Source organism: Pelophylax lessonae (genome assembly GCF_965119305.1).
Source record: "Pelophylax lessonae genome assembly, chromosome: 1".
Lineage (NCBI taxonomy): Eukaryota > Metazoa > Chordata > Amphibia > Anura > Ranidae > Pelophylax > Pelophylax lessonae.
Window position 1 is genome coordinate 127,109,809 of NC_138768.1, and position 17,636 is coordinate 127,127,444.

The following is a 17,636-nucleotide window of genomic DNA, read 5'->3' on the forward strand; positions in this document are numbered from 1 at the left end:
TCATTCAGCACTTGGATCATTAAGTGTCATTAAACCCACAACAATAAAATCAGTCTGTATATATGTAGTAAAGCATGCTTTATATACTTACTGAGGGGTCTAAGGGGTTAATCCTCTGCATTGTGTAACAAAAAGTTGTTTGATCCTGTATGCACAGATCCTCCCCTTCTTGCACTGCCACCAAAACATGTCCGGATAAGACAGAGTAAATGGAGTCAGGCTGCACATGCTCAGTTTGGTGAGTATTGCTAGGGAGTTTTTTTTTCTCTTTGTTGGGAGAGTGCATGTGATCAGCACAGCGCCAATCAGCACTGTCCAGACAGAGGGTCAGTGGTCCTGCATCCTGATAGGACAGCAATGAAGTATGAAAACTCCCCCTACAAGCTTTAATCAGGCACTGATAGAAGTCACAGGACTGAGAAAAGGTATTTAGCAGTTTATAGTTACTAAAATAATTGCATTTCCATGTTCTGTGTACTGTGGGAGACCAGATATAGTGAATGCAGTTCTGGGTTTACAGTAGAAACACTTTAAAGCTCACTGAATTTTTTGATGATCATTTTAGTGTTCACTTAGTGGACTCTGATTACTTTGCTGATCATAAGATGGTCACTGACCACTAAATACTTTATGAAGAGTTCTATGTTCCTGGATACCAAGCTAGAAAGGGAACATTTTTAATAGTTTCATGCATTTGGATTCCATTTTACATTTTTACGCAGTTTCTAATTCCTTCTAATGGAAGACAAGCAATCTTATTGTATGAAACTTAGTTCTTGCTGCTAAACATCCGAAACATAAACCATTTTTTCCCCCAAAAACAAAACAAAAGCTCAAGGAAATAACCATTTACAATTCATGTTTTATACTAAATGTCGGTTTCCTTTAAGATTCCCCTGTACACAACACTGAACCAAAGACTGATTATATGCAGTGTAAGGGCCTACAAAAAAAAATAATTTAATTTGCATCCTGTAAGACAGACCCTCACACATCAATCTTGCTTTGTTATATTTTAATTTCCTGATGCGGTTTTCAAAAAGGAAACTATTCACAAGAGAATAATGAAGGCTGCCATAACTGACCTCTCCTTTTTTGAGAATATTTGTTCCATAGCTGACATGATACAAGTATAGAGGCTAGGAATATGTACACCTTTTTGCCATACAGCATGCTTGTTCCAGCAAACAAGTAAATTCCAAAAGGAGGCCAGCAATGGCAGTCCCCATACTGTCTCATGACAGATTTACTTAAAATGTATGTCAAGCCCAAACTTTTTCGTTTTGTTTTTGATAGCTTTGAGAAGATTTAAAACCCCTATCAGATTATTTTTTGATGCCTATGTCCCACTAGGGAAAATACTCTCCACTCCCTGTTCTAAAGATGTAACAGGAGGTGAGAGGAAATCTCTTAGAGAATGGAATTCCCATCTTAGATAGTTAGGTATACCAGATCAGATGTACCCATTGGAGGGCTTTCCCTCACCTCTAGCTCTTTTTTCTCTAGTGACACCTCAAAATGATTTCCCCCCACTTCCAGCCTCTGTGACAATGATCAGGCCAAATAGAGGTGTAAGCTCCTTAATGGGGACACAGAGAGTAAAAAACATGACAAAGGGTCTCATCTTTAATATCTTCTATCTATCTTCTAACTTCTCTATCCAAAACTAAACACAAATGTCTTTCCATAAACTTTAAGCCTGGGGAGGATTTAGAAGTTTATTAAGAGGAGATATATAGAAGATTGGGCATTGATTATGTTTGATTGGCCTAGGTCACTCTTCAGTCTCCATGCAAAGTACAATATAACGCTCTTTACGGACATGTAGCATGAAACTTAACTGCATTTTTGAGAAGACATTTTAGGTAATAGACATATCAGTATACATACTGGACTAATGTAGCCTGTCCTTATTCAGTGTTTTAAAAGTTCAGGCCAAGTTTGTGTTTGGTTTCACAGTGGGAAGCTAATATTTTCTGGAGTCGTAACACAGACAATACAGAAGCTTAACGTCTGGCTTGCAGTACGATTGGTGGATTTTGCTAATAAAAGAAAGATGCTATTTGACATCATCTACAGTCTTCCCATACCTGACACACTCTATTTGGAACAAATGCACTGGCCCTTTTGAACTGCTTTTATATTTTGTGGTTTATTGAAGGACTACAGGTCATTAATTTAGTTAGTATAATTCCCAAGAGATTTATTGAGGGCTATAATCAAATGTGCATATCTTAACCCAACTTCTTGATAGAGAAAAAGACTTGTCGACTTTCAAAATCCAAGATCAATTTCAACTTATTTTCTAATAATTGTTGCAATAAGGCCAAGTTTTTTTTTTTTGTAAAGTTATATTTATTGAGGTTTAAAAGAAGTACATACAACCGAACACAAACACGGCCACGCAGGGCCAATAAGGCCGAGTTTGATCTTTGGGTTTTCTACAGTTCCCTAAACTAATGAAAAAAACACCAACAGTGTTCTTGTTCACATCATTTCATACCTAAGGCAGGTTCTGTGATTGTTGAAATAATCTACTTTGTTTGGCCATGTATGCCAAAAAATAACCTATTTAGAGGCCTAATTTCAGCAGGCCCTTCCTCATTAGTTGTTTCCCTAATATGAGCAAAACTTTTAGCGATTTTCTCTTTGTGGTGACTAGTTCTTTGCCCTCTGCTTATCTTTTTGCATTTTCTACAGGTTGCGCCCTTTCTAAAGTCACCCCCAAGTTTAAGGTTTTAAAACAATTTTCTTGGAGAAGTGGAAATAAATAAAAAAAAAAATCAAGCCTAGGTAAATTTTAAACATATATATTAACAAATTTCTGGCTTTTTATTTTGTACTATAATATAAATATATTTTTATGTTCATATCTATTGTTTTGACAAGTGTGTGATACTGTAATATGCTAATAAAGACAATAGCTACTTTTCCTTTTTTTTTTTTCTGCCTCTAAAAGAAGTTGCTAGTGTGTCCATAATCCAAAAATGTGTTTCTCTGTAAAAGCACTGCATCAGGGAAATTCTTTATCAATCTGTGTCCAGTTTACACCATTACACAGTGGGATAAATCTGGATTCCATTCGTGTTTTCCACACTGTAGTGTATTAACACAGACCAGGCTGTACAGGTTGCTTCTTTATTCCTTGAACATCACGCATGCAACTAACTTCAGCCACACCCAGCTCCCAGACATATACATAATTGTAACATTTTGCAGACAGCAACTTAACCCGTTGCTTACCATACTACATTCCCTCCTCTCTTTGAATAAAACATAACATGCACAACGTATTAATAAGATTAACAAAATGCATGGATGAACAACTAAAAAATTTAAACTATAAACTTCTGACTATACACATAGTCCTTAAGGTAGGCCGGTGGATTAGTTGCTCGTTTTTCTCTTGGCCATTCCAATGTGGATGGTTGTGGATTGAAGTCTGGATCACTGGCAGTATCATCACTACTCTTTGCCTGTTCGCCGTCTTCCGATACTTGACCTTCTGACTCAATAAATTTCTTCACAAATGAGGAATTACGCACTTTTGTGTGTCCATCTAAATCCTCTAAAACCACTTGAGTACCTCTTTTCTCCTTTACAACATAAGGCTCAGGTTCAAAGGACGGAGCCAGTTTGTTAAACCGATCATTTTGAAGCAACACCTTATCACCCTGTTGAAGGCCACTAGGTTGACACTGGCGGCGGTGGTTTGCATACTGTTCAGCCCATATCTTCCTTTCCTCATCAATATGCCGAAAAGGTTTCTGACTCGTAGGAGGACCCCCAATGTCTGGCAATCTTGTCCTGAATTTGCGACCACAAAGAAGTTCCGCAGGACTAACTCCAGTGACAGTATGCGGAGTTGTGCGATAAGCCAAAAGAAAACGCCACAGTTCCTTTTTCCAGTCTCTTCTCTCTAAATGAGCAATCCGCAAAGCTTTCAGCAAGGTTCGATTCTGGCGTTCCACTTCCCCGTTAGCCTGTGGCCAGTATGGAGTTGTACGATGATGTTCAATAGCATTTGATTTCAGATAATCCTGAGATTCCTGAGAAGTAAATTGGGCACCATTATCACTCACAATCCGTTTAGGCAACCCATGAGACGCAAAAATGCTCTCCAACCCCTCAATTACAGTTGATGATGTAGCTTTAGTGAGAACTACCACCTCTTGCCACCTTGAATAATAGTCCACAACAACTAAAAGATGGTGTCCAGATGGAATGTCACACAGATCAATGGCTAAATCTTCCCATGGTCCCTCAGGTAGAACAGTGTGAGTTACTGGTTCTGGTTTAGGTTTGCTGCCCACCAACTGACATGCTCGACATGAAGAAACCAAACGTTCCACATCCTTGTCAATTCCTGGCCACCAGACTTTCTCACGTAATCTTTGTTTGGTGCGTACAATGCCTTGATGGCCCTCATGGGCTAAATGTAATGTACGTTTCCGTAAGTCTTTAGGCATCACAATACGATTGCCACGTAAAACTAGTTGTCCTGCAATACTCAGCTCTTGTTTGATTCTGTGATAGCTTGAGTCACAATCCACCCAAACCCCTTGTCTTACACATTTTCTCAACCAAGCAATTTCCGGATCCACAGATGACAATTCTTCAACCTCCCGCGGTGTCAATGCCTGAGGCATGGCGTTAGTAGCCACAAAACGAATGTACTCTTCTGCTAGGTTATGAACAGGTGCTGAAGACTGAGGCAATCTGGAAAGTGCATCTGCCGCATTAGTCGGTCCAGGTCTGTACCGCACTGTAAATCGATACGGTAACAATCTGAGAACCCATCTTTCAATTCTGGCGGATGGTTTTGAGCGTGGCGAATATATCACTTCCAGAGGCTTGTGGTCTGTGATGATTTCAAAATCAAGGCCGTAGAGATAGGTGTGAAACCTTTCACATCCCCAAACAACAGCCAAAGCTTCTTTCTCGGTCTGAGAATAACGTCTCTCTACATCAGTAAGGGATCTGCTTGCATACTGAATAGGCCTGTAATCGCCTGTGCATTGTCTCTGAACCAAGATGGCGCCCAACCCCACAGGGCTAGCATCGACAATAACTTGGATGTGTGCAGTAGGATTGAAATAAGCCAAAGTTGTGGCGCAAGTCAGCCGTCTCTTAAGTTCATCAAATGCACCTTGTTCCAAAAGGCCCCACTTCCAAGGGACTGCTTTGCGAGTCAACAATCTCAGAGGTTCACTGACAGTCGCCATATCTGGAATAAACTTGGCACAGTAATTCACTAGCCCAAGAAAACTGCGTACTTCTGCAGGGTTTTCAGGATTTCTGGCATCAGACACAGCTTTAATTTTACAGTCCTCCGGACCAATGCCCCTGTCAGACAGCACATGGCCCATAAAAGTCATTTTATTCATTTGAAATGTGCACTTCTTCTCATTTAACGTTAACCCTTTCTCCTTCAAGCGATTTAGCACTGCACGGAGACGTTCATCGTGCTCCTGTGTGTTTGTTCCCCACACAATTATATCATCAGAAATGTTATGCGTGCCTTCACAACCATGTAGATGTAGCACCTGCTGAATCACATGTTGATAGGCCTCCGGTGCTGACGATACGCCAAACATCAACCTCTTGTATCTAAAAAGACCTTTATGGCTTGCAAATGTAGTGATGACTCTAGATGCTGGGGTCAATTCAATCTGATGATAACCCCATTTCAAATCCAGTTTACTGAAGACACTTACCCCATTCATTGCATGTAGAACATCTTCAATAGTGGGAATTGGATGTCTCTCTCTCTGCACAGCTTGGTTAGCACATCTCATGTCCACACAAATCCGAATATCTGTGCCCTTTGGTACAACGACTAACGGCGATACCCACAGAGTGGGTCCTTCTACAGGTTCAATAATGTCAAGGTCTAGCAGCTCTGCCAGTTTGTGCTCAACAGGTGATCTCAGGCTATAAGGAAGTCTGCGTACTGGCTATGCAATAGGCTTTACATGTGGATCAATGTGAAGCTCCAACTGAAAATTTTCCAAACCCAGAGAAGCAATCTTTAAATTCCTCTTTCAATGCAGAAATAGCAGGAGACACCATATTCACTCTTGCGCTGCCTACATCACGGCCAATCTTTAACACCCCTAGTGCCATTGCGGTTTGACGACCAAGCAGAGGCGACCCTGTGCCATCTACAACATAGAATTCGGTCTGCAATGGAGGACCAGTCTCATGTGTTTGAACAGAGGTATAAAATTTGCCTTTAAGTTGTAGTGGTGTACTGGAGCCATAAGTATAAATCTGTTTAGTGGTGTTACACAATTTAAGGTGATTTTCTCTGCCATTAAGACTGTGCCAAGACGCTAACTCCATAACATTGCATGTAGCTCCAGAGTCAATCAACACTGACACATCTGTATTTCCAATCTTAATGGTTAATGTCCCAGCTTGCAGAGAACACAGGGAGAATATAAATTCACAGTCAGGAGAACTCTCTTTATCCTCAGCTATAACATTTACTTGTGCTGATGGTCCTTTGGTTTTGTTATCTCTGGGTGTACTTCTACACACACCTGCAAAATGACCTGTCTTTCCACAAGCATAGCACATTTTATTCTGTACCACAGTGCAGTCCTGACTTGTGTGTCCCTCTCTGCCACATTTACTGCAGGTTACATGTAAAGTCCTCTTTGGAAAACTCTCTTTCCTACTCCAGATATTCCTATTATTATAGGTAGGTTTGGCGAATGTATTGACAGATGCAGTGTCCTTGGTTTCAATATGCAGAGCCTGGAGCTCAGACAGTTCAATGGCTCTTGCAATCTCCTGCAGACTAGTAAGTGTGAGACTAGGTTCTCTCAATAATCTCCTCCTGAGGTGCACAGATGTGCATTTCTCTATGACCTGATCTCTGATTATCTCCTCAGTTACAGTCCCAAAATCACAAGACTTTGCCAGATATTTCAGCCTAGTCACATAACTGTCTGTGGTTTCTCCCGGTTCTTGCACAGCCTAAACTTATATCTTTCATAGGGAATATTTTTCTTTGGCTCAAAGTACTCACTCAGTCTATTCATGGCTGTCTCATAGTCTGAATCTTCCCCTGTTACTCCCAGGGTTTCAAAAATGTCCTGAACTTGAGGTCCAGCTAGATGCAGCATCATGGCTCTCTTCTGAGCAGGTGCAGTCACTCCTGTTGCTATAACATAGAGCTGAAATCCCTTCTTCCACTTGTCCCAGCGCTGTGAGAGACTAGTGTGGTCTCCAGACACATCAAACGGTCCGATAGCCGGTAAATCCAGAAAGCTAGCCATCCTCGTCGCCAAAATGTAGTGTATTAACACAGACCAGGCTGTACAGGTTGCTTCTTTATTCCTTGAACATCACGCATGCAACTAACTTCAGCCACACCCAGCTCCCAGACATATACATAATTGTAACATTTTGCAGACAGCAACTTAACCCGTTGCATACCATACTACACACACCGTGTTCAAAATGCATTAGTCCTCTGATCTGCAGTGGGTGTCAGTGCAATGCTAACAACACTCTAAATGAAGGTTTCAAACACAGTATGTCTGCCAGCATTGGGTTACATGGTTCAGATGAATGTACTACTGTTGCTGCAGTCTGGCGCGATTTCAGCCCATACAAATAAATAGGCTGAAATCGCACTGCACCCAGATCGCATGTGAATCGCACGGGGGGTTCATGGTGTGAAATGTCCCTTAGACCCTACTCTCTATGGTAATGAGGTTCCAACTGTTCACTCTCAAATGCATCTTAACAAAGTCAAATTAAACTTTGCACCAAAGTGGGAATAACTGGAGAGATAAATGTTCTCATTCCTCTACAAATTCTTTTTATTTTTTCATACAAAGATATTTAATTCCTTATTTTGTGTTTTGTTAAGAAAAAATTTAAATATTTTGTGAGTTAATTTCTTTTAAAGGGTGGCTCACTTTGTAGAACATATGTTTTTAAAGTTTTTATTTGCGTCAGATTACATAATTTGCTGTTTGTGGTTAGTATGGTCTAAGCATGTGGACTGGTCTCATAAAAAAAAGATTTTAAAAAAAGATTTTAAAAATCACTGCTTAAGAGCTAAGAATGAGATATCAAGTTCTACCAGGCTATCCCACACAGGGACAGACACCTTCTACTTCCACATAGCAGAAGATTCAAAATCTAAAAAATTAAATCATGTTGTGACCATCAATTCTGAGGTTTGCCATTATTTCTAGGCATAGAGGGTTGCTTTCTTATTATTAAACTTTAAAAATGTGTGAAATGCACCATCACTCAATACGATATTCTGAAAGTCTGTTTCTTCCCCTGAGAAAGTTGGTGAAGAATGGGGAGTTTTGGCTGAGCTAAAGATATCTTGAAATTTGCATATCTCTTTATTTAGATAATAGGCTTGATTAATGTTGGCTATTGATGGGCTAGGTTTCTGAACACCTGTTCAAAGACAATTTCCAGCAAATGTTCTGCTATTGGAAGCTAATACTGTATGTTATAATAGTTCATGCAATAGCGAAATAGAGAAAAGTAGTTTTACTTCTAACTGACTACTGGGCTATTTACTGATTCTAGAGCGAAGTGAAGATAAACATGTTCAGCTTCTATGATTAAAGAGTACAGCTCAGAATCCTAAGACTAGTTATTCTTTTCTAAGTGCTGAAGCTGTTTCACAGGTATGAATCCATTGAATACTGGAACTATATTTGTCTAAAAAGAACAGCTGATATAGCAAGAATACATTTGACAGTAAAAAAATCATTAATATCTAAATTCATTCCTTTCAGAAAATGTGGGGAAAAAAAAATCACCCAATACTTTGTTGCGTTTGACCAAACAAATAACCATCATAACAAATGTGGTTTTATTCTGCACAGACATATTAAAGCGATCGTACCTGTTTATTGTTGTCACTGCAAAGCTTCTTGATGGACACAAAATGTCTAATTTTCCTAGTAATGTAAACAGACAACAATTAGCCATTTACATTTTACTAGTTAACAATTCCATGCACATTACAATGATTTTGTAGAACCGTCTTTTTACATTAATTTTATGTTTATGTTATGTTTGTAGGAAAAAGAGAAAATGTAATGTTAGTGAATCAATATAAAAGTGTAGCCAAAATTAGAAGAAAGCCAAAACTTTATGGCAAAGGCCATTTGGTATCAGGGAACATCGTGGCACTGTTTAAAACGGCACTATTCTATATTTAGGCCTTTTCACCAGAGTTAGAGCCAGTACACTATATAAAATAAATGATGTGGTCAGACACACTCCTCTTCTCTGCAATTCAAGTCTGTGTGAGAATACTTGTGTTGAGATGTGTGGCTGTTACTCAGCTCTGCAAGCACAGCAACTGGAGAGGAGGGCAAAAAGCAGCACCCGAGAAATGGGTATTTAAGGAATTGCCTAATTGGAAATCAAAAGTGCGGCATAAGACTATAATGAGATAAAAATGTGAGAGGCCTACAGTGCTTTGAAAAAGTATTCATACCCCTTGAAATTTTAAACATTTTGTCTCGTAACAACCAAAAATATAAATGTATTTTATTGGGATTTTATGTGATAGACCAACACAAGGTGGCACATAATTGTGAAGTGGAAGGAAAATGATAAACGGTTTTAAACATTTTTTATAAATAAATATCTGAAAAGTGTGGCATGCATTTGTATTCAGCCCCTGGAGTCAATCCTTTGTAGAACCACCTTTAGCTGCAATTACAGCTGCAAGTCTTTTTGTAGATGTTTTTACCAGCTTTGCACATCTGGAGAGTGAAATTTTTGCCCATTCTTCTTTGCAAAATAGCTCAAGCTCTGTCAGATCGGATGGAGAGAGTATGTGAACAGCAATTTTCAAGTCTTGACACAGATTCTCAATTAAATTTAGGGCTGGACTTTGACTGGGTCATTCTAACAAATAAATATGCTTTGATCTAAACCATTCCATTGTAGCTCTGGCTGTAGGTTTAGGGTTGTTGTCCTGCTAGAAGGTGAACCTACGCCCCAGTTTCAAGTCTTTTGCAGATTCCAACAGGTTTTCCTCTAAAATTGCCTTGTATTTGGCTCCATCCATCTCCCCTTCAACTCTGACCAGCTTCCCTGTTCCTTCTGAAGAAAAGCATCCCCACAACATGATGCTGCCACCCTATTTCACGGTGGGGAAGGTGTGTTCAGACTGATGTGCAGTGTTAGTTTTCCACCACACGTAGCGGTTTGCTTCTCGGCCAAAAGTTCAATTTTGGTTTCATCTGACCAGAGCACCTTCTTTAAATTGCAACTTCACTTTTGTTAAGAAAAAAAACATTCCCTTCTGGGTGATTTATGTACATTACAAGGATTGTAACAAACTATGTTGCAGATTCCTATCTTTTGGTATTTCTGAAGAAATTGTTTGTTCCTCTGTTCCTCTGTGCTGAGTGGGTTAAATAGGAGTGGTTTCATAATTATCTGTCAGCTGTGGCAGCTGCAAGGCTCTAATGAGGAAAGCTGCTGGGCCTGCATCCCTTTAGACATTTTTTTATTGGGAGTATCTCACCAAAAATGACATTTTTGTTGCAGGGGGATGATTTGTGTCGCAATTGTTTACGTTATATTGTTTTTCTTTATTTTCTATTTTTTCCCCCATGAAAGTGGAGTTATCCTTTAGTATGTTTGCTGTGTCCTTCACATGGTTTTCCGCAAACTGCAAACGGGACTTACCTTATGGCTTTCTTTCAACAATGGCTTTCTTCTTGCCACTCTTCCATAAAGGTGAGATTTGTGGAGTGCATGATTAATAGTTGTCCTGTGGACAGATTCTTGCACCTGAGCTGTGGATCTCTGCATCTCCTCCAGAGTTACCATGGGCTTCTTGGCAGCTTCTCTGATTAATGCTTTCCTTGCCTGGCCTGTCAGTATATGTGGATGTCTTGATAGGTTTCCAGTTGTGCCATTCTCTTTCCCTTTTCGGATGATGGATTGAACAGTGCTCTGTGAGATGCTCAAAGCTTGGGAATTTTTTTTACAACCTAACCCTGCTTTTACCACCTCTGGCTGCCTGGGACAGAGAGAGAGAGGAACTGACATTGTTCCCCTCTCTCTGTAACCCTGGAAACCGGAAGCGACGAGTATTCATCACTTCCGGTTCTACCCCTATGTTTACCTGGCCACCAGTCTGATCGGCTGCATGGGGGGCCAGATAGGAGATTTGGGGGTCTAATAGACCCCCAAATCTCTCCATAAAGAGGACCTGTCACAGCCCATGCTATCACAAGGGTTGTTGTTCATCCCTTGTAGAAGCAATAAAGTTTGTATAAATTTTTTTTTTTTTTTAATTTAAAAAAAATTGTATAAAGTGAATAAATAAATAAAACTTTTCACGTTATACAAAAAAATTGGGCTAACCTTACTGTTTTTTTTAATTATTATTCATGAATGTGTTTTTTTTTCCAAATAATTTGCGTTTGAAAAACCGATGCGCAAATACCGTGTGACATAAAAAATTACAAAACACACCATTTTTTCTATAGGGTCTCTGCTAATATATATATATATATATATATTAAGTAATTTTATAAGTAATTTTCTATCCAAAAAAAAGTAGATTTTTACATGTAGGAGCGAAGTATCAGAATAGGATTGGGAAGGAGGTGGTTAAACTTCTCCAAAACTTTATCCCTGACCTGTCTGGTGTGTTCCTTGGCCTTCACAATGCTGTTTGTTTACTAAGGTTCTAGATTTTAGTTAGGGGTATCAGAGTAAAGGGGGCTGAATATAAATGCACGCCACACTTTTCAGATATTTATTTGGAAAAAATTTTTAAAACCATTTATCATTTTCCATCCACTTCACAATTATGTGCCATTCTGTGTTGGTCTATCACATAAAATCCCAATAAAATACATTTAGGTTTTTTGGTTTTACATGGCAATTCGTATGTGGAAAATTTCAAGGGGTCGGAATACTTTTTCAAGGCACTGTACATTGAGCTTTAAAGTAAATCTCCTCTTTTCCAAACCTGCATACTCCTAATATACATTTACACCTCACTTTGAATTTGCTGATGTTTTTAAGTTAACCACAAAACAGGTCTAAAATTAAATGGTAAAACAAAGTTATTATTATTATTATTAATAAGGATTTCTATAGTGCCAGCAATTTACGCAGCGCTTTACAATATTAGAGGGAGACAGTACATATACAATACAATAAAATACAAGAGGATTTAGAGGGCCCTGCTCAGAAGAGTTTACAATCTAAAGGGGTGGGGCAGGTGTTACAAGAGGTAAGAGTAGGGAATGAGCTGATGCCAGATTAGTTGGCGGTGTGATAGGCTTCCCTGAAGAAATGAGTTTTCAGGGATCGCCTGAAAGCAGCTAGAGTAGGAGATAGCCGTACAGATTGAGTTAGAGCGTTCCAGAGGATGGGAGAGGCCCTGGAGTAATCCTGGTGACGAGCATGAGAGGAGGAGACAAGGGAGCTTGAGAGTATGAGGTCTTGAGAGGAGCGGAGAGGACGATTTGGGTGATATTTGGAGACAAGATTGGTGATGTAGCTCGGGGCAGAGTTGTGAATGGCTTTGTATGTTGTGGTTAGTATTTTGAATTTAAGCCAGTGTAGGGATTGGCAGAGAGGGGAGGCAGACGCTGAGCGGTTGGTAAGGTGGATAAGCCTGGCAGCAGCGTTCAGGATAGACTGAAGAGGGGATAGCCTATGAAGTGGTAGGCCTATGAGAAGGGAGTTGCAATAGTCGAGGTGAGAAAAAACTAGGGAGTGAATGAGTAGCTTGGTGGTTTCAGTTGTTAAAAGGGGGCGAATTTTAGAGATGTTGCGGAGGTGAAGTCTACAAGCTTTTGTCAATGATAAGATTTGGGGCTGAAAGGACAGGTCAGAGTCCAGGATTACACCTAGTACCCTGGCATGAGCGGAGGGATTGATGGTTGCATAACTCATTTTGATAGAAAAGTCATGGAGGGGGGCACGGGCGGGAGGGAATATTACCAGCTCAGTTTTAGAGAGATTTAGTTTGAGGAAGTGGTGCGACATCCATGTTGATATGTCAGTAAGTAAGTTAGCAATGCAAGAGGAGACTGAAGGAGTGAGGTGAGGAGAAGACAGATAGATTTGAGTGTCATCGGCATATAGATGGTATTGGAAGCCGTGGGCGGTTTTCAAGTGACCAAGGGAGGCGGTGTAGATAGAGAAGAGGAGGGGTCCAAGAACAGAGCCTTGGGAAACCTCCACAGAAAGGGGCAATGGGGAGGAGGAGGTAGAGTTGTGGGTAACACTGAAGGAGCGCTGTGATAGGCAGGAGGAGAACCAAGATAGAGCAGAATCTTGGAGGCCAAGGGAAAAGAGTTTATTAAGAAGGAGTGGGTGGTCAACAGTATCAAAGGCCTCAGAAAAGTCGAGTAATAGAAGTATGGAGTAGTGGCCATTGGTTTTAGCAGTTAGTAAAGTTAAATATAATTCCAATTTAAACTGAAATATCACATTTTCTCTTCTGATCCTGTTGCATTTTTTTTCTTAAACCTGGTGTGCTAAAGTTCCAATATATCCCCCAATTCACTGAGGTCTTTTGTTTGTATATAGCATTGGTCTTCAAACAATGGCCCCGGGGGGCCAGATGGAGGCCTTTGCTTGCCTTTATCTTGCCCTTGGGACACTTTTCCTCCACCGGACACCTTTGATGGGGCACCAATCCTCCCACTGACACCATTCCTCCCACAGACACCACTCATGGGATACGGCACCATTCCCCCCGCTGACACCATTGATGGGGCACCATTCCTCCCACTCATATTAACAGCGAGACACTATTCCCCTACTAAAACGAATGACGGGGCATTGTTTATTCCCACTGATGCTGGGGAATTTTCTAATTCCACTGTCCACAGTCTAGCCTCCCTAAAGTCTGAAGGACAGTAAACTTGTCCCTGTGTTTAGAACGTTTGGAGACCCCTGGTATATAGCATTAACAAGATAAGTGATCTCTAGAAAGCGTGAAGTAAAATCATTAAAGGGAAAAAGGGTTTCCTAAATTTAGTTAGTCTACTTGATGATGTCTACTCACCCTCCTTGACCGACTACAGGAGTGACTCTCACATGTTGCTGGATGCTGTCACCCGATTTCCGTCTTGCATAATAAATCCCTTGCCATTCCTTTCAGAAAAGTAAAATATAAGTACCAGAAAGTTAAAAAGAAGTGGTTGCATGTTCACTTTAAGTTGTAGACATTTTGCTGTTGGGGCAGACTGGTAAGGTATGACAGTTTGTTATTCGAGATCCTCCGTCTTTTTTGTAAAGTATTGTAAGGAACAATATTGTGCAAAATGCACTCAGACACATCAACCAACAGGATTTAAGTTCACTGGAGTCAGATCATTGAATAATATGTTGAGTGGTTGCATTTATTACATTACTCTAAAGCTGGCCAAAAACAGATAGAATTTAGAATTTTGAAAAATTTGTAGGAAAATTCTCATGAACATTCTCAAAATATTCAAATGTCATTCAAAAGATTTCATTTGCTTTAAAGATTTGATTTTGGAATGAATGGACTTAACTAAACTAAAACCATATACACTGTTACAAATTCATTAATTCAAGCTAATTTTTCCATCCTGCTTCTTCAAAATTTTTTCTGTCAGTGAGGTTGAAAAACCAACACCGATCTGACCTACTAATGATTAGAAAGGCCATTCATAGAACATTCTTTTCCTAGGAATTTTCATTAAAATGTCTACCCATCTATGGCCAGCTTTACTGGCTTACTGAATACAGGTTGATCAGACATTTGGATGACAGTTTTAAAAGGATGCAAATGTTTTATTTTGATGCAGCCAATGCCATCTGTATGCTTACCTTTCCCTTTTTGATGCATGTATTGATGGTATCCAAAAGGTCTGCTCGGTTCTTGTCACTTTTTGGTAATTCTATCAGTTCTTTCCCCAGGAGTTCCTCTTTGGTATAGCCCATCATCCGCTCAAAAGCTGGATTAACATACTGACAAGTTATAAGTAATTAGAACTGTGAAGTTATTAAGAGCTTGTATAAAAATTATAATAATTGAAGCTAAATCCAATAATCTGGTTGTTCATGTCAATCTTTTTTTGGAGTAGTAGAGTATGTTAGCCTTGGATTAATGCAAAAAGTTTGGAGTTGTGTTACCCTTTATTGGTTACTTAAAGTAGAGCTATATACAATTTTTTTCATCTTGGATGGTATAGGGGAGGGTTATACCCCCTGTCAGTTTTTTTTTTTCTGCAATCTGTCTCTCATTGGGCAAATTTCCTTTTATTTCTTGTACCATCGCAAAAAGTGAGAAAAAAACGCTGCAAATAACAGAATCTCATGGGTCCCCCCAAGTCACCAGAACTAGTGTCACCATTGGAAGATTTCCCCTTTACAAATGTTCTGGGGACAACCCAAAATTTGGATTTTCTTTTACCTTTATTTTCAATTCTAATAGTAAACAGAACAAATAGAGAGGGTGAATCTCCCTAACAGGGGCAGAGGTAGCAATAAGACCTGGCAGGTATTCTAATCTATCTCCACTCTTTTCAAAACTAAAGGCAAAAATACAGTTATCCAGTGGGGGCACTGTGCTGTCATCCGGCCTGACCAAGGTTGGGTGGCAGCTATGCAAACCTGCTGGAGTGATGGGGGCTTGGAAGGAACCCACCCTCATGGCCACTTGTGAATGACTGCCCTGAAAGCCTTGGAAATGATCACTGCTCCAGATGTGGAGGCGGTAGAGGATGAGGATGAGGAAGCGGAGTAGGAGGAGTTAGCAACAGGAGGCAAACTGAAGCGCCCTGCAATCCTCGGTGGTAGAAGGAGATGCGTCAAACAAATTTAAAGGGTGTATCTCACAGTAACATAATCATAAACATAAAATTATTAATTACCCCCTAAATGGGTGTTTATTGAATAGCAGAATAGAACAACACTATCTAAAAGGGTGTATCTCACACGTACAGATACAGACTAAAGCCCCGTACACACGTACTGATCGTCGGCCGAACGATCGTCAGTCTTTTGTCCAGGGCTGTCGTGTCTGTTGAAAACTGCAAAAGACTGCGCACGAATTTTGTCGGCCAACAACAGCCAACTGCAGAAGTGATGTCATGTGATGGTTAACTTTCCTTGTATTTTTTCTTTTCTGAGCATGCCCAGTCTTGCTAATCTGCTGTCTGTCGGCCGAAATCTGTACAGACTGGCGAACAATCGGCCGTTCTGGCGTTCTAGGCCGCAATTTTTTGTTTTTTTGCCCTAAATGGGTTTTCATTGAAAAGCGGAATAGAACAACAGTATCCAACGGGTGTATCTCACAGTAAAATATGCAGACTAGGCCGCAATTTTTTTTTTCCCTAAATGGGTGTTTATTGAATAGTGGAATAGAACAACAGTATCCAAAGGGTGTATCTCACAGTAACGAATGAATGAAAAATTTGTATTTTTCCCTTTAATTGGTGATTTTTGAAGAGCAGATTAGAACAAAGCAGTGTCTAAAAGCTTTAGCTCACAGTAACGTATGAATGAAAAACTGAAAAATAATTATTTTTCCCTTAACCACTTGCCCACCGGCCACTGTGCTGCTACTGCGGCACAGTGGCTCGTTCCCGTCCAGCGACGTAGACCTACGTCGCTGGACTCCTCCCCCTGTAGGCGGCGCTCCCGCTGTTTTCATTCACAGCGGGAGTCGGGCCAGGGGAGGAGCAGCGGCGATTGCCGCTGCTCTTACACGATCGTCGGGGATCGAGTCTGGATATCCGCCCGCTGTGTGTAAACACAGCGGGCGGATCTCCATAGTGACAGGGAGTGACAGATCGGACTGTTCAGCATAGCTGGACATCCGATTTGTCCTTCTGTCACACAGTCACCTCCCCCCCAACACGTCAGTAAGCACTAGGCATACATTAACCCCTCCCTCTCCAATAAAATTAACCCCTTCACTGCCAGTGTCATTTTTACAGTAACAGTGCATATATATAGCACTGATTACTGCAGTAATGTCACTGGTACCCCCAAAAGTGTCAAAAATGTCAGTCAAGGGTCCGATCTGTCCGCCGCAATGTCGCAGTCCCGCAAAAAAATATCACAGATCACCGCCATTACGCGTTAAAAAAAAAAACACCAAAAATGACAGAAATCTTTCCCTTAGTTTGTAAAAGCAATAACTTTTGCGCAAACCAATCAAAATACGCTTATTGCGATTTTTTTTACCAAACATAGGTAGCAGAAAACAAATTGGCCAAAAATTTAAAAAAAAATTGATTTTTACATATTTTTTGGGGGGAATTTCCTATAAAAAAATGTTAAAAATATTGTTATTTTTTCAAAATAAACGCTCTTTTTTTGTTTATAGCGCAAAAAGTAAAAATCGCACAGGTGATCAAATACCACCAAAAGAAAGCTCTGTTTGTGGGAAAAAAAGGACGTAAATTTTGTTTGGGTACAGCGTCGCACGACTGCGCAATTGTCAGTTAAAGTCGCACAGCGCCGAATCGCAAAAAGTGGCCTGGACGGAAGACAGCAAAATCCTCCGGTGGTAAAGTGGTTAAATTGGTGATTTTTGAATAGCAGATTAGAACAGCAGTGTCTAAACATTTTATGTCACAGTAAAATATGAAGGAAAAAGTTTTTTTATTTTTAAATCC

At 40.1% G+C, this 17,636-nt stretch overlaps 1 protein-coding gene across 2 annotated transcripts in view; it reads right to left on the minus strand.

Moving 5' to 3' along the window:
• Positions 1 to 17,636, minus strand: part of PDE8B (phosphodiesterase 8B) — a 231,776-nt gene that overhangs the window by 33,368 nt on the left and 180,772 nt on the right. For both annotated transcript variants that reach the window (XM_082264145.1, XM_082264144.1), the window contains exons 8-10: positions 14,839 to 14,979; positions 14,048 to 14,136; positions 8,891 to 8,945 (exon numbers count right to left, since the gene is read on the minus strand). In XM_082264145.1, the coding sequence (XP_082120271.1) occupies positions 8,891 to 8,945; positions 14,048 to 14,136; positions 14,839 to 14,979 (285 nt within the window). The remainder of the gene's footprint in view (positions 1 to 8,890; positions 8,946 to 14,047; positions 14,137 to 14,838; positions 14,980 to 17,636) is intronic.